The sequence below is a fragment of the Alternaria dauci genome, chromosome 4 (genome assembly GCF_042100115.1).
Source record: "Alternaria dauci strain A2016 chromosome 4, whole genome shotgun sequence".
NCBI lineage: Eukaryota > Fungi > Ascomycota > Dothideomycetes > Pleosporales > Pleosporaceae > Alternaria > Alternaria dauci.
In genome coordinates this window covers 2,559,777-2,574,191 of record NC_091275.1, presented here as the reverse complement: position 1 = coordinate 2,574,191, position 14,415 = coordinate 2,559,777, and the positions used below count along the sequence as shown (strand labels likewise).

The 14,415-nt window shown below is 53.0% G+C and overlaps 8 protein-coding genes across 8 annotated transcripts; 3 read left to right on the top strand and 5 right to left on the bottom strand.

Annotated features, from left to right (window-relative positions):
• Nucleotides 1-4: 4 nt before the first annotated feature.
• ACET3X_005406 (uncharacterized protein) lies at nucleotides 5-1,490 on the bottom strand (the record flags this gene model as incomplete). Its single annotated transcript, XM_069451608.1, has 2 exons — nucleotides 5-1,145; nucleotides 1,201-1,490. The coding sequence occupies 2 exons, from the start codon at nucleotides 1,488-1,490 to the stop codon at nucleotides 5-7; spliced, it is 1,431 nt and encodes a 476-aa protein (XP_069307450.1).
• Nucleotides 1,491-2,413: 923 nt separating this feature from the next.
• ACET3X_005405 (uncharacterized protein) lies at nucleotides 2,414-4,339 on the bottom strand (the record flags this gene model as incomplete). The annotated part of the gene is made up of 2 exons (XM_069451607.1): nucleotides 2,414-3,635; nucleotides 3,684-4,339. 2 exons carry the CDS (start codon nucleotides 4,337-4,339, stop codon nucleotides 2,414-2,416), a joined length of 1,878 nt encoding a protein of 625 aa, XP_069307449.1.
• Nucleotides 4,340-5,516: 1,177 nt separating this feature from the next.
• Nucleotides 5,517-6,596, bottom strand: ACET3X_005404 (uncharacterized protein; the record flags this gene model as incomplete). The annotated part of the gene is made up of 2 exons (XM_069451606.1): nucleotides 5,517-6,416; nucleotides 6,480-6,596. The coding sequence occupies 2 exons, from the start codon at nucleotides 6,594-6,596 to the stop codon at nucleotides 5,517-5,519; spliced, it is 1,017 nt and encodes a 338-aa protein (XP_069307448.1).
• Nucleotides 6,597-7,038: 442 nt separating this feature from the next.
• ACET3X_005403 (uncharacterized protein) lies at nucleotides 7,039-7,653 on the top strand (the record flags this gene model as incomplete). The annotated part of the gene is made up of 1 exon (XM_069451604.1): nucleotides 7,039-7,653. One exon carries the CDS (start codon nucleotides 7,039-7,041, stop codon nucleotides 7,651-7,653), a length of 615 nt encoding a protein of 204 aa, XP_069307447.1.
• Nucleotides 7,654-8,172: 519 nt separating this feature from the next.
• ACET3X_005402 (uncharacterized protein) lies at nucleotides 8,173-10,185 on the top strand (the record flags this gene model as incomplete). The annotated part of the gene is made up of 1 exon (XM_069451603.1): nucleotides 8,173-10,185. The coding sequence occupies one exon, from the start codon at nucleotides 8,173-8,175 to the stop codon at nucleotides 10,183-10,185; it is 2,013 nt and encodes a 670-aa protein (XP_069307446.1).
• A 675-nt stretch (nucleotides 10,186-10,860) lies between these two features.
• On the top strand, nucleotides 10,861-11,828 carry ACET3X_005401 (uncharacterized protein; the record flags this gene model as incomplete). The annotated part of the gene is made up of 2 exons (XM_069451602.1): nucleotides 10,861-10,926; nucleotides 11,055-11,828. 2 exons carry the CDS (start codon nucleotides 10,861-10,863, stop codon nucleotides 11,826-11,828), a joined length of 840 nt encoding a protein of 279 aa, XP_069307445.1.
• Nucleotides 11,829-11,881: 53 nt separating this feature from the next.
• On the bottom strand, nucleotides 11,882-12,834 carry ACET3X_005400 (uncharacterized protein; the record flags this gene model as incomplete). Its single annotated transcript, XM_069451601.1, has 2 exons — nucleotides 11,882-12,498; nucleotides 12,558-12,834. The coding sequence occupies 2 exons, from the start codon at nucleotides 12,832-12,834 to the stop codon at nucleotides 11,882-11,884; spliced, it is 894 nt and encodes a 297-aa protein (XP_069307444.1).
• Nucleotides 12,835-13,335: 501 nt separating this feature from the next.
• On the bottom strand, nucleotides 13,336-14,304 carry ACET3X_005399 (uncharacterized protein; the record flags this gene model as incomplete). The annotated part of the gene is made up of 3 exons (XM_069451600.1): nucleotides 13,336-13,686; nucleotides 13,746-14,169; nucleotides 14,228-14,304. The coding sequence occupies 3 exons, from the start codon at nucleotides 14,302-14,304 to the stop codon at nucleotides 13,336-13,338; spliced, it is 852 nt and encodes a 283-aa protein (XP_069307443.1).
• Nucleotides 14,305-14,415: the final 111 nt, after the last annotated feature.

Here is a 14,415-nt window from a genome sequence, read left to right as displayed (position 1 = left end):
TCAACTACTCCGCACAATTCTCAACAACCTTATTCGCTCCCCTCCCCACCAACCCATCCACATAATCAAAGAAGATATCCAGATCAATCATATCAATCTCCCCCAAACTCGGATTGGAACTCTTGAGCACCTGCCCACTCCAAAGGATACGCAGATACGCTTTGCTCTCCTTGCGGTAAACCTCGAACACAACCTCGGAACCCATGCCCACCCAAACCATAGTTTCCACCTGCAAGAAACTAAGTAAGCGAGCCATTGACCCGTCGTGCGCAACGTTATGCCGATAGATGACGGTATCTTTGCCTGCAAGCACAACCCGCATGTTCTCTGCCACCTCAGCCATGAAAACACCGTAGGAAGCCGCAGCTGCTTGTAGAGAAAGCGGAGAATCGCGGTAAATGAACGAGTACTCGTATTGGCCAAGACGATAAACGGTATCGGCTTGTTGTTGAGTGACGCAAAGAGCTGGGTTGGTGATGTTACAAGGTAAAGGTTTGGCGTGGCATTGACGAGCCGAGAGGTTGTCGTAGTAGTGATCGAACCAGTTATGCCATTCTGAGGAGCCTGTCGCAACGCCGCTTATGGCGTCGAGAGAGGCAAAGAGCGGCGCTGTAGCCTTGAGGTGTGCAGTCCAATTTGAAGCTGTGCTGCCGACGCCATAGGAGCTGTAGAGGGAAGAGGCTGCAGGGCAGGAATATGATGGGGCCAGGGAGTCGATGGTGGAGGGCTGAATGTGCAGTGGTACGTTTTCTTTGGGGCTATACATGCCCTCAATTAGCATGCCTGCAACTTGGCTAGTGATGACGTTGTTCGAGACGCGCCATGTTGTCTTTTCGTTGATGGCGTCTGGTAAGAAGCCGAGCATGTCGTGGTATACGCCGTAAAGATCCTTGCCATGCTGTAAAGAGTCGTCTAGGCCTTCCCGGGTGATTTGCGGGAACTGGCATGATCCATTGAAACCAGATACAGCAAAAGGATTAACAGGGTTGGTATAGACACTCCAATATGTCGACGCAGAAGTGTTACCAGCAGGGTTGAGAGGCTCGCCATAGTAAAAGAGACCTTGGTCGTCGCAATCCCAGGAATAAGCCTCCTTGGGAAACGTGTTGGAGGCATAAGGCGTGCGCTTGTGATGGCGATGGATGCTTTGCTAACTGTAAGTGCCTATTTCAACCAGAACAGACTGGCGTTGCCACTTACACCTCCACGTACACCAGCTCGAAGTCATCATCGACCTTGACATACTCTTCTTTCCTCACATGCGGCATATTGCACCAATTGTACGTTCCGTACTCCACACCAGCTGGTAGCTGCGAGCTGTTGAACACGAAGCCGTTTGTCCCCGTGCCGTTCAAGACTTGGTCCATATCATTGATCCAGCTCTTCTTGGGCGCGTACCAGCTCAGATCCACCTTGGAGACATTTTGCGCTACCACGGTAGTAGCTATGGAAGCAAAGAACAGCGGCACATAGTTGCGGGAGAATGCCATGTCGATGTCGTGAGGCAAGAGATGAAAGAGCGTGAACGCGGTGCAGGTCAAAACAAACGCCGACAGAATGGAAAAGACAGCATAATGCATGTCTTATATCAAAAGCTCTCGAGGCGCGATACCGGAAACCATTGCGAATGCAGAAGGTCTTGTCGTTGATGACGAACGTTGGGAGCAGGAGGATGCTCGCTGCGCACAATCCAAGATGCACGATGCGAAGTACGGAAAGGTGATTGGATGGTCGAGATGTCACAGTGGGTCCTGCAACTGGTATCTCGGCCTTGAACACCACGAACACTCCCGACCGTGTTTCTGGAAACTTTGCGCTAATCAGTTTTGTTTTTGCATTGAACCCAAGAACTTGGTTTCGGCACGGCTCTCCCCTGCGCGTTCAGATGGATCAATACTAGTTTTGACAATCACGATTCGTGAAGCGGGAGGATTGTTCCATAAGATACAATTTTTCTGTTAAATCTCATCAGCCTCACGGTCTGCTTGCTACCAATCCTCCACTAGTATCTTAGTCATTCGCTAAATAAACAGGTTTGAAACTGATCCCGCATTGCTCCGACTACGCTCAGCGTAAAAGACATCGACCACCCGGATCCTTGTTGAGCAGAATGTACAGTGTCGGAACGGCGTGACTCTCGAATGGTACTAAACAATATGAAAAAGGGTATGCGCAATTTGAAAATCAGATAAAAACACAAACTTCCAGATGCAGACTGATATAGGAAAAGGTATTGAGACCTCAGAGTGTACACATGTACCGTTTGAGTTGTGCTGAACGTGGAAGGATCAAAAGATGCTTCGCTGGATGGACGTTGGATGGCCTCGTTGTACAGTGGAAGTGGTCGGGAGTTGGCTCGACTCAATGACAATGCCGGACTGGCAAGAGACGTGAGTGTTCATGATCGAGGCGCCTAAAACTCGTTGGGGCGATATGGGCGATACTGGCCGCCGCCAGCACTGACTGCTCGACCATTCGTTGCCGGAACGGAGAGTCCCTTGGTAGCTGGACCATCTGAAGTCGCGACTCGTCGCCTGCCCTTCTCCAGACGGGTGGTCCTCCAGCCCTCGTACCATTGCTCACGGGAAGCCTCGCGTAGTTCAGCGCGCCAATCGCTGAAGACACTCTCCCTCAGCCTGACGAAGTCGCAGTGCTCCGGGTTGTAAGGGTCGGCAAAGCCCCACGGGAATCTACGACCGACGATCTCGGGGTCATACGGATCTGGCGAGATGATGCTAAGAGGCAAGAACGGAGTCTCAGCACTTTCACTATGAATCGAGGCGGACATGGCGGAGGGCTTGCGGCTGTGACCTTTCCTGGCGCTTGGGGGCGAGGTCGGAGGCGAGTGCGATCTAGTGGAAGAGCCAGACGAAGCAATCGAGCGCGCAGCTTCGGAAGAGGATCGGTCCAGGATCTTATTGAGTACCGCGGATTTTCCTTCACCCTCTGACGAATGCTCGTATTCGTCCTCGTCTCGCTCATCCAGTCGGTCAGGATCTTCATCATCGTCACCTAGGTCAAGGTTCAGAGCCTCCAGGGGGTCCAGCTTTGCACGCTTGATAGTGTCCCAGACTGTCTTCTTGAGGTAGCGCATGTGTGCGCCAGTGATTGTGTCTGCCTTGCTGATGACGGGAATCACAGTCGTTCTGGTCTGCAGCTCGCGAAGTATATTGAGATCTAGGCGCTCATCCAGGCCACCGAATATGGCACTGCCAGCATTGACGACGTTGGACTTCTTGCGGGCCTCGGCTATGTTCTGGTCCAAGCGAATAGGATCCAAGACGAGGAAGACGCAGTGAATATGCGTATCCTTGGCGCCTGGAGCGCGTACAACCTTTTGCTCCTCGCTGAATGTGTCTTCAAACTTGGACTCGAGGAATGAGGTGATGATGGGTAGCTGGAAGTCGACAATGTTCTTCTCCAAGCCCTCAGAGTCCCAGAGCGTGACGCCGACTCTCTCGCCATCTACTTCAGTCTCGAGAAACTCTGACGTGAAGGGTGAGTCGTCACCACCCACTGCCGTAGCAGGTGGAGAGGGCGTGTGCGGACGCTTTCGAGCAGGCAGTGCGAGCGCAGTGCGGAGGAACTCGATGAATGACGACTTTCCGCAGCCTTTGGTGCCAATGACAAGGATGCTGTGTGATTGTTAGCGCTGACTTGAAAAAGTGCAATGCGTGACCCACTTGAAAGGCGTGGGATCCTTCCTCCTCCTCACACGGCGGGGGCTGTTGACGGTGCTGATCTGGCTGCTGGCATAGCTGTAGCGACCACGGTTGGTCATACTCTCAGTCCTCGGGTAAGGGTCGTAGTCCATATAGGTTGACGGCGAGGGACCAGGCACGGGGGGCGCCACGGCGGGACTGGAGCTGGGAATGGGAGCCATCCTGTAGGTGTCGGTCGAAGGTCGACTGAAGTTGTGGGCGCTGGGGTTGTAGGTACCCGCTTTGTTGGAGACAATGGCAACTGAGTCTGGACGGGCGTCTTCACCTCCGAACGTGGCAATCTGGGGAAGGGCCGAGTGAGAGGGCAGGCGTGGCGGCTGCTTAGGCAGCATGGTAGCTTCGCGCTGCTTGCGAAGAGCCTCCTCCTGGGCGAGTTGCTTCTGCTTCCTGCTCATCTTGCCGCGCGAGGTGCTGCGGTTGGTGCTACTACCGCGAGTTTCAGAGGAGCTTTTCCCGCTGGTTCGACGCAGAAAGTTGAAGCTGGATCTGCGGGGTCCTGCTTGGTCAGAGTGTGTGGACTGGGCTACTGAGGGGCGGCCAGAGGGATCAGGAGAGGCGTCTCGGTGGGCCAAGGGATTAGGTGGATTAGGGGACCGGTCGTCGCTGGTGGTAGCCATGGTGGGCGGCCGAGGGGGTCTTAATATCAGTGGCTGCGACGTCGGGCATGCAATCTTAGCAATGGAGGACTGCAGCAGCGTAGCGGAAGTCTTGCTGGGTCGGGCTATCCTGCGCACGGCACAGCAATTCGGACCTCGCAGCGTCCTAGTGCAAGTGAAATTGAAGGAGGAGCTGCCGGCGGTTGTTGCAAGGTCAGCACCTGCTCAAACGCGCATCGCCATGGCGCGTGCGAGCGAAGAGGCCCCAGGGTCTGGGTAGTCAGAGAGGGCTTGGACTAACCTTTTGGCCCGAGGCACTACTGCAGGAACGATAGAGCGCAATGGCACCCCCGGATTCTCGACAAAAGCAAATTGCCGGTAGTTTAATCGCGCAATGGGACGTGGTCAGGGAATATCGAGGGTGGGTGTGAAGACGCGCCACCACCACCCCAAGAAGCAACACACACTTCTTCTGTACGTCAACACGGGCGTGACGCGTCTCGGAAGGAGCAAGGCTGCATGGAGCCGTGCCATTGGCCGCTGCTTCTCGACGGGGGTGTGCACGCTGAAATTTCAATGCGAAACAACTGGCCTGACCACACAACCACCCGCAGCGCGCCAATTTGCCAACACCGGCCACTCATTCTTCGCGATGCATCGCATTTGTCTTGTGTAATTCTTATCGCTACGCCGGCCATGTCCAGCTCGGCTACTGGTCCCTGGCGATCGTCATGCACATGAATAGGGGTTCCCGCTAGCCGGAATCCTCATCTCGCAAAGTCTCGGTGCCCAGTGCAGAGGGCTGCCGACGCTGAAGCCATGTGTTGCTAGCAGCCAAGGAGCGCATAAACGCCATCCCCTACCCGATACAACCCTTCTGGGAACACCCACCATGTCGCGTCGCAGACAGACAGAATGGATACAAAGAAACAACGTTGGCGTCATCATACTCTGTTTTTTCTTCATCAAACACGAACACGACGGCGTGCTGCCTCTTCCACATTCGGCCATGACACCAACGCCAACCACCTGCGCCTCGGGACAATTCAACCCACACGTCTCAGCTGTAGCTTCATCGCGCAAGACGTGCGCCTATCGATAATGCCCCCCACAGCGCGATTCAGTTGTCCCATGGATTCAGGATTGATGATGCTCTCCCGGCCCGCTCGATCCTACGTCAGGCGCAGCCTTCCAAACTCTATCCACTAAACCTTCCACTCTCCGCGATCTTGCTCATGACCTCTTGGGTGTGCTTCCAAACCTTCTCCATGCCCCCTTCTTCCCTCAGCTTCCGCGCATTCTTTGTATCTGTCAAGATGTCCCCATTCCAGTTCAGGACATAGCTGCCACTTCCTTTCACTCCGTCGCTTCCAATGACTTCTGTCTGGGCGCCGTCTACCTTGGGCGCGTAACGTGGTGCAGTGGCTGCAAACAAGTGTCTCTCGCCACTTTCCATCTGCGGGACAAAGAGGAAACGTCCAAATAGACCACCCAGCGCCAACGTGACAGCCTTATTGAAGCGACCGAATAGTTCTCGCGTTACCCCCGTATCCACAGCAGATGGGTATCCGTGGATGTAGCTCGTTTTGGGGTTTTCACTTGCCAAGTGGGCAATGGAGAGGTTAGTCATGGCGCTCGCGTGCAACAGCACCTTCCGGAGACTGAAGTTATGTCTCAGGGAGAGGTCGGAATAGTCAAGGCCGCCCAGCCTCAATCCAGCCTGCGGGTCCAGGACGTTGACAACGCGAGAGAGGTTGTTAGCCGCCGAGGCGTTGTCGAGCAGTGGCGTGAGCTGGGAGATAAATCGCATCCGCGAATAGTACTGGACTGCCATCTTCCTGTCCAAACCTTCGGCTGTCTCGTTGCGTCCCTGCATCGTAAGGTATCCGCACGTCATGAAAAGTACATTGACTTGCTTTTCCTTGCTCTTGATCTCGCTGCACGCCTCGTCTACATTCTTTAGGAGTGAGATATCCTGCTGAATGAAGCTGACCTGAGACGAGCTGTTGATGGAGCTGAGCTCTTCGATAATCCTGCCAGCCTCTGTGGCATTGCGGCCAATCAAGTAAACATGTGGTGATGTGGTGTTTCGGACAAACTGTAGAGGTGGGATTGTCTAGTCAGCATATGTCCTGTATGCCTTTGTTCAGTCCCGACTTACCTCTCGAGCTGTGAAGAAGCCAATGCCACTTGTACCTCCAACAAAGACTGCAACTAAATTTGGTGATAGGCTCTTCAACGATGCGTTGTGAGCGCGGACGATGTCAATAGCAACCATAATAACCGAGTGTTAATTGAAAATGCTTGGTTTGCGCAGAACTGCGAGATCAATGAATTGCTATTATGACTTGAAATGGTTGCCCGTCCTTGATAAAGTGAGTGGACGCCTGAAGGATGCAGTTTGGACGAACGTCCCAATATTCGTCCGTCCGCGCCAATGGAGGCACCATCACCTAGAGCTGGGTATTACGGCCTGAATTTATCGGAATCCCGTTCACTCGTGCTGGCGAACGACTTCCAGCTATGCGAGCGTTCGTAGTAGTGGAAGACTGCTGATCCGCGCTCAAAGAAGTTCAAGCCTCCGCATCCGCCGAAGACAGCACTAGTCTCCACCAAACCCTCCCTCTTGACCCCACCTGGTACATTTCGCAACATGGAATTTACACTTTGCACAACCCTCGCCGAGGAGGAAATTGCCCACTGTGAACGCACTCGGTGACATGTCTCCCACATTGGGCCCAACTCAACTTGCTGCCGGGCATGCTCCTCCCACGCCTCCGCACGAGAATGCGCTCGACGATATCTATGGTTCCGCGCCTGCGTCACCCACCCTCGCTGCGAACATGTCACATGGACGCAGCCATGAAATACTTTCAGACCTTCCATCCCGTCAACGTGCGCTGGACACGGATGCATATCGCGAGGGTCTAGCCAACAGCAAGGGCCAATACGTACAGGAAGGTTTCGATGAAGGCTACTCGCTCGGCGCAAATCTGGGTTTGAAGGTCGGTTACATACTAGGAGTGCTACAGGGTTTCGTCGCTGCATGGAGAGGTCACAATGACCAAATCCACAAAGAAGTAGCAGACGTCTATGGGTCTGCGCGCAAGGAGCTTGCAATCGAGGAGTTGCTAGGTCGCCAGTGGGTCGATGAAGAAGGAATATGGAAGTGGGGTGTTGTAGGGAAGGAGGAAGACCCCACGTTTAGAGAGGTATCGGATCAGCATCCTCTGGTGAAGAAGTGGATGGGTGTGGTCGAGGAACTGGCAAAGAGGTGGGACGTTGATCTCCACGCTGTGGAAAAGAGTCAAGTGCCACAGGATGATCAGTCGTGAGGAGCGTTCAAGAATTGGCCTTCTCCCAGCGCCACTTTCCGAGTGCATCCTCAACTCACGTCAACAAGTGCCAATTGGTGTGAGAACGCATTCCTAGAATATGGCTCGCTGTTCTGCATGTCAGGCTGTCCTACATGTTGGTTCAAAAAAGGGAGATTCTCGTGAACGGGCACAGCGCAGTCGTCCACTGTGTTCTTCCACTAGACAGTTTTGGGCGGAACTCTCTCATTGAGCAATCACACGAAGCCAAGACGTTTGATTATCACGAAAAGATATCTCACTTAAAACCGCAGACGGTGTATCAAGAGGACGAGAGAGTGAAAGATTCGGGTTGGATCGGAAGATGGAGTTGCTATGTCTTATGGTGCACGGACGAAATAGCGGTTTTGTCAGGCGGCGTTGAAAATGCCGTCATGACTTTAAGTCCGACAATGCGCGAAAGATAACTCAATCTTACAACGTAGTCCTCATGTCCTACCACACTCTTCTCGCGCTGATTTCGTCCTGCCTTCGACAGCCATGATACATGGTTTGTCCGCTCTTCGAAGAGCACCTGCCCAATATGCGACATCACGACTGCTGACATCAACCTTCGCCCCCACGCGACTCTGCCAGGCACCCATCGTGCGTCGCCTGCAGACACAACAATGGGAGCCTCTCCGCCCTCCCAATCCCGCAGACCTACCAAAGCCAAGACAGCGCAAAATCAAGCCTCCGTTCACCCGCCGAAAATGGGTGCGCCGCCTTGCTGTCGTTTCTGCGCTGCTCGGCGCGGGATGGCTGGCTGACAGGCAGTTCTACGCCTCATCCATCACTCGAAGTCTGCGCACGTTCAAGACTGGCCTTGTAATAGGCATAGACTACAAGATCAACTTCCGTGCGCACCCACCGCTTGCCAACAGCATCGAGGACCTGCATGCGCGCAATGCACAGAGAATATTCGATCTGCTGCGGTACAATGGCGGCCTATACCTAAAGATAGGGCAGGCGATTGCCATGCAGAGCGCGATACTACCACCGCAGTTCCAGAAGATGTTCCAGCAAATGTTTGACGACGCGCCGCAAAACGAATGGTGGGAAGTCGAGCAAGTCATACGAGAGGACTTTGGCAAAAGTCCCGAAGAAGTCTTTGGCGTCAGCTTCACGCGCGAAGGACAAGAGGGTCGAGGCATAATGGAGAAGACTGCAAGGGCCAGCGCAAGTGTTGCGCAAGTGCACTGGGCAAGGCTGGCAGACGGAAGAGAGGTAGCGATCAAGATTCAGAAGAGAGAGATTGCGCAGCAGGTCGGATGGGACCTGTGGGCTTTCAAGGTCGTCTCCAAAGTCTATACCTGGTGGTTCGGCATTCCTGTCTACACGCTGGTTCCATACATCTCCGAGCGCCTGATGCTGGAAACTGATTTCGAGAACGAAGCGGACAACGCCGTAGAGATGAAGGGACTCGTAGCTGGGGAGCCGCGGCTCAATGGTCGGGTCTACATTCCTGCGGTGTATCGCGAGCTTTCCAGCAAGCGTGTTATGACTGCGGAGTGGATTGAAGGAGTGCGCCTGTGGGACAAAGAAGGCATCACAAACACCTGGAAGGGCGGATGGCGCAGAGGCAGCCCTGGTGCTGGTGGCAACCTTCTGCCACCCATCCCCAAGGACGCTAAGGTTGATACACATGTCCCAGAAGACGCCACGCAGTACGAGTGCTTCAAACCGGACCGCAACTCATGGCGAGGCGATGACGGCAAAGGCGGTCTTGGTGTCTCATTGAAGACTACCATGAATACCATTGTCGACCTCTTCTCGGCACAAATGTTCCTCTGGGGTGCGGTACACTGCGATCCTCACCCTGGAAACATCTTCATCCGCCGGCTGCCGAACGGACAGCCCGAGGTTGTCCTTATTGATCATGGCCTGTACATTCGCATGGATCCTAAATTCCGCCTCCAATACTCTGAATTCTGGAAGTCACTCCTTGCCTTTGATAATGCCAAGATTGAGGAGATTGTCAGCAGTTGGGGCGTCAAGCACGCTGACATCTTCGCATCAGCAACGCTCATGCGCCCGTACCAGGGTGGTGACCAAAGTGTAGCAGCCGTACTCAAATCCGAGAGAAAAGGCAAAGATCAAGCTGAACGCGCTTTCGAAATGCAAGCCAAAGGTCGCGACGCCATTAAGCTCATTCTCGGCGACGACGCAAAATTCCCGCGGGAACTCCTCTTCATTGGACGCAACCTGCGGATTGTACAGGGCAACAATCAGTTCCTTGGCTCGCCTGTTAATCGTATCAAGATCACTGGACTGTGGGCTAGTAGGGCGTTGATTGAGTCCAGGGACCTTAGCGTAAGCCAGCGATGGAAGAATTGGGTCAACCATCTGCGGTTCCGCTGTGTGCTGGCTCTCAGCGATGCGGTATTCTTCTGGAGTAAGCTCAAGCAATTAATCGGTGTTGGTAGAGGCATGGAGGACGATATCGAAGCGCATATGCGCGTTATGGCCAAGGATTTTGGCGTTGAGCTGAACCACGGAGTCTTCGAGGGTTAGTAGTAGTAGATGTATCATAAATTCCTTTATCCACTCCTATGAAGGAACAGGCGCGTCATATTTAGTCTGTGCAAGATACGAGTCATTTATTATGAATCACTAATCTAAGCTGTGTGTCCTCATACACGTACTACGACTCAGTACAAAGCATCAAAGAGTAATTGCAGTCATTTCAATTATTGGTGTGGAATTGGCTTGCTTTTTGTTGTTGTTTGCGCGCCCTAAATCATGGAAGTAACGCCCCCAATCACGTGCCACGAAGACGTGCCGAGGTAAAACGCGACATGTCCACATCGGCATCGTTAGCAACTCATTCACGCGTAGGCGGCCGTGCGACATCACTGCATCACTTCCATTACACAATCGGCGTCTCAAGCTGGATATTCATCAATCACATCTCTAAAGTCCCATAACTATAGTACGGATCAACGCGTGCATACGTCCAACAAGAACCCCAGCTTTCCAGGATTGTTCCCGAACCGAGGCCTATCGCGTTCTCTGCGGGGAGTGCTTACTATTCAATTCCAAGTCAGCTTATACGGCCGAAAGTCTCCAACGGACCGTCATTCTAAAAAAAGAACAGTTCATCGAACACTTCTTAAAGCGAAGTGTACTAGTCGTAGTTGGGATTTACTGGGTCACCTCAAGGAACTGCGAAAAGAAGCTACGAACGCCATGACTTCTACATCAGACTACTCTGACATCAAGTTTGAGATTAAGGGGAAGATTGGTATTATCACGGTATGAAATTCCCCCAAACTTCCTCCTTCCGCGGTAATGATATTCTCGGGAATATAACGAGTGCTTCTCTGGCCAATTCATCTATTCCTACATTATGGTACATATCACCAACTGACACGACTCCCTAGTTCAATCGCCCCAAGGCCCTCAACTCCTTCGGCGGAAATCTCATCCCAGACGTCATCGCCGGACTACGCGTTCTAGATGAGCACCCAGACACCATCTTCACCGTCCTAACCGGCGAAGGACGATTCTTCTCCGCGGGCGCAGACATTGGCAGCGTTTCCGGGGCTCCCGAGGAATTCAAAAACGCCGGGGAGAAGAAGCTGGCCTGGGCGGGTAAATTTTCGTATGCGACAGAACTTTTGCGCTCCATGATCGACCACCGCAAAGTCCTCATCGTTGCGCTAAATGGCCCGGCGGTCGGCGGCGGTGCAGCCTGGTTCCCGGGCGTTGCGGATATCGTGCTTGCGTCCTCGACGGCATGGCTACAAGTTCCTTTCTCGGCCCTTGGTCTCGTGCCTGAGAATGGATCAGCGCTGTCGTTTGCACAGTCAATTGGCATTCACAGGGCCAATGACTTCCTCATGTTTGGCCGGAAGCTCACGGCGCAGGAGCTGGTTCATGCGGGTTTTTACAACTACGTGTGGGACGCTACGGGTGAGGAGTTTCAACGCAAGGTCGTGGAGTTCCTGGAAGAGCAGCTAAAGGTGAATGATGGAAAGAGCATGATGGAGATGAAGAGGTTGCAGAATGCGCCGATTAGGGATGCGAGGATGATAGCTGTGGTCAATGCTGTTGACGCGTTGGCAGAGAGATTCGTTGCGGGTGCGCCTGCCGAGAGGTTCAGGCTCAAGAGGGAGGAGTTGGCGAACAAGGGCAAGGCCAAGTCGAAGATTTGAATACGTAGTTGTGTATATTTTTTGAATTAATATCAGAATGTATCCGTTCTTTTTCAAGCGTACTCTACTGTGTTTCTCAGTGTGCCAATCTCCGGACTCAGATTTACTTCAACGACGTCCCCAGGCTTCAAGAACTGCGGCTCCTTCATCGCATACCCGACACCCGCACATGTTCCCGTCATGAACACCGTTCCCTTCTTCAGCGTAGTACCCTGACTGCAATAGCTCACCAAGGTCGGAATCTTGAAACACAAATCGTCAATACCCGAGTTTTGCCTCAAGTCCCCATTGACAATAGTCTTGAGATGCAGTTTGGACGGGTCAGGAATGACCTTTGTGGAAACGAGCTGGGGCCCCAGAGGCGCATAAGTATCGAATCCTTTTGAGAAGTTCCACTGGGGCACTGTTCCTGCGAGCAGAGGGTCGCGTTGGAGTTTGCGCGATGAGACGTCGTTGCCGGATGTGTAGCCGCCGATGTAGTCGTAGGCTTCGGCTTCGGATACGTCTTTGGCGTCCTTGGAGATGATGAAGCAGAGTTCGCCCTCGTAGTCGGCTTGGTTGTCTTGTGCGATTTTGGGGATGACAATGGGCGCGCCGTGGTCGTTTAAGCATGTGTTTGCTTTTATGAAGGTGGATGGGTATGGAGGGAGGGTGCGGCCACCTTCCTGGACTGTGGGAGGTTGTTAGTATAACAGTAGGCGGAATCGCTTGGGGGAGAGGTGAACTTACTGTGCTTGATGAAGTTTAGGCCTATGCAGCGGATGATGGGCACTTCGTCCACTGTTACTGGACCGAGCAGTTTCTTGACTGTTACTTGTTCGTCTGTGACCTTGGTGACTGGGTCAAAGATGTCGTTGTTTTTGACATCAATCACGTTGGCCTTTAGTCCCGTCTCTTCGGTGGTCGTACCGACATCGAAGTCTGGCGAAGGAAGTATTGGTTGACCCCGCAGCTCACGACCATCTGTCGCGATGAATCGAATAAGTCTGTCCCAGTTTGGTGCCATAGTTGCGATAAATGTGAGAAGATGGTATTTAGATAGGAATTGGAGGAATGAATGCACCAAGCAGGGTTCAGTATGTATTTGTAGGATTGAGACGTGAATTCATGCTGGATATATGTTCTACCGAAACTTGCTCGGAAAGATGTGGGGAGGTTCGGAGTGGTCCCGCGGCAGGCTAGTGCGGGGCATGTTCTGGTAGAGGGTGATTCAGGAACGCTGCGCTTAGTCTTCGTCGGCGCTTGTTATGAGGCCGGGGCACGCAGCAGGAGGCTGGTTCTCCCATTCCCTGCTCCACGTGTCTCTACTTTCATAGCACTCCTCGGTAGAAGTTGACGGTACATACGCAGAGTTTGTCGAAGAAAGGGCCGGATTCTTTTCCGGTTGTAGTAAGAAGTGTTCAAAGATGTGAGAGGAGTGTTGATGCCGCTTCCTTGGATCAACAGGTCTGATGAAGCAGCACTTCACCATTGCGATACTTCAAGACGAACCCTTGCATTGCAGTTTCTAGTCCCTCTGGCCCGCCACAAGTCCTTGTCTCTCCTCTTCGTCCTCATCCTCGACACGCTTTGTAGGATGTTTGTACAGTACGTAATGCTGCAGCATGAAGATGATATCAAACACAATAGTAATGTTGCCCAGCCCAAACTTGACTGGATTGCCTGTGACACCACTCCAATCGTTTTGCAACGCGGAATCGATGCACAGCTGCGCAAGCGAAAGCCAGCCTCCGGCAAAGTCCAAGAGCATAGGGTATATACTCCAACCCAGCGTAGATTTGCGCTTGTAATTAACCCAGGCCTGCGGGATGTATTTGAGAAACACGGTGAGGAGTTTGACGTAGCCGAGTGTGTAGATCTGTTTGGTGTTAGCATGAGCTCGCAAGGTCAGAAGGTGTAGATTTGGAATGGACTCACAACATCGATCCACGCCCACCCCTGTGCATCGTCTCCTTGTGCTCCTCTGGTTTCCACAAGGATGACCACGACGACGATAGCAAGCACGCATCCCCACCAAACCCCGAGTATGACCCGACTGACCTTCTGTCTCTTGCCAATCTCGAAGCCCCAGATCTTCTCAAAGAACTGGCTGTAGATAATCACACACATGACTGCGCCATGTGCTGCGAACAAAAAGTCATTGAATCGCACTGTTGTCTGAGGCGCTTCCGGATGACGGTATGCATATTGTGATTTGATAGTAGGTGAATACAGGAAGCATGCTGTAGAAATGGTGTAGCAGGTGAAGCCGAGGACGTTGAGGGTGGGGAAGTCTATGGCGAGACCGAGCGTGGATTTGCGGAGATAGTTGGATATGGGTTGGGGGTAAAAAGACAGGGACCTGACTGCGAGTTAGGATGGAACTACAGAGTGTGCGACGAAGGATGGGTGCTACTCACCACGCCAAAAAGTACGCCCAGCCCAGTACGCGTGATATTGCTCGCGCAAAGGCTTCGAGCTCAGGGCTTATCGTCATGATGGAGAGAGGTCCTCGAGAAGAGCAGTGTACATGGGCGATAACGATTGTGCGGCATGCGACCTCGGGGTGTCGCGATAGCGGAGGCGGAAACGTAACTAGTGCCAAAGC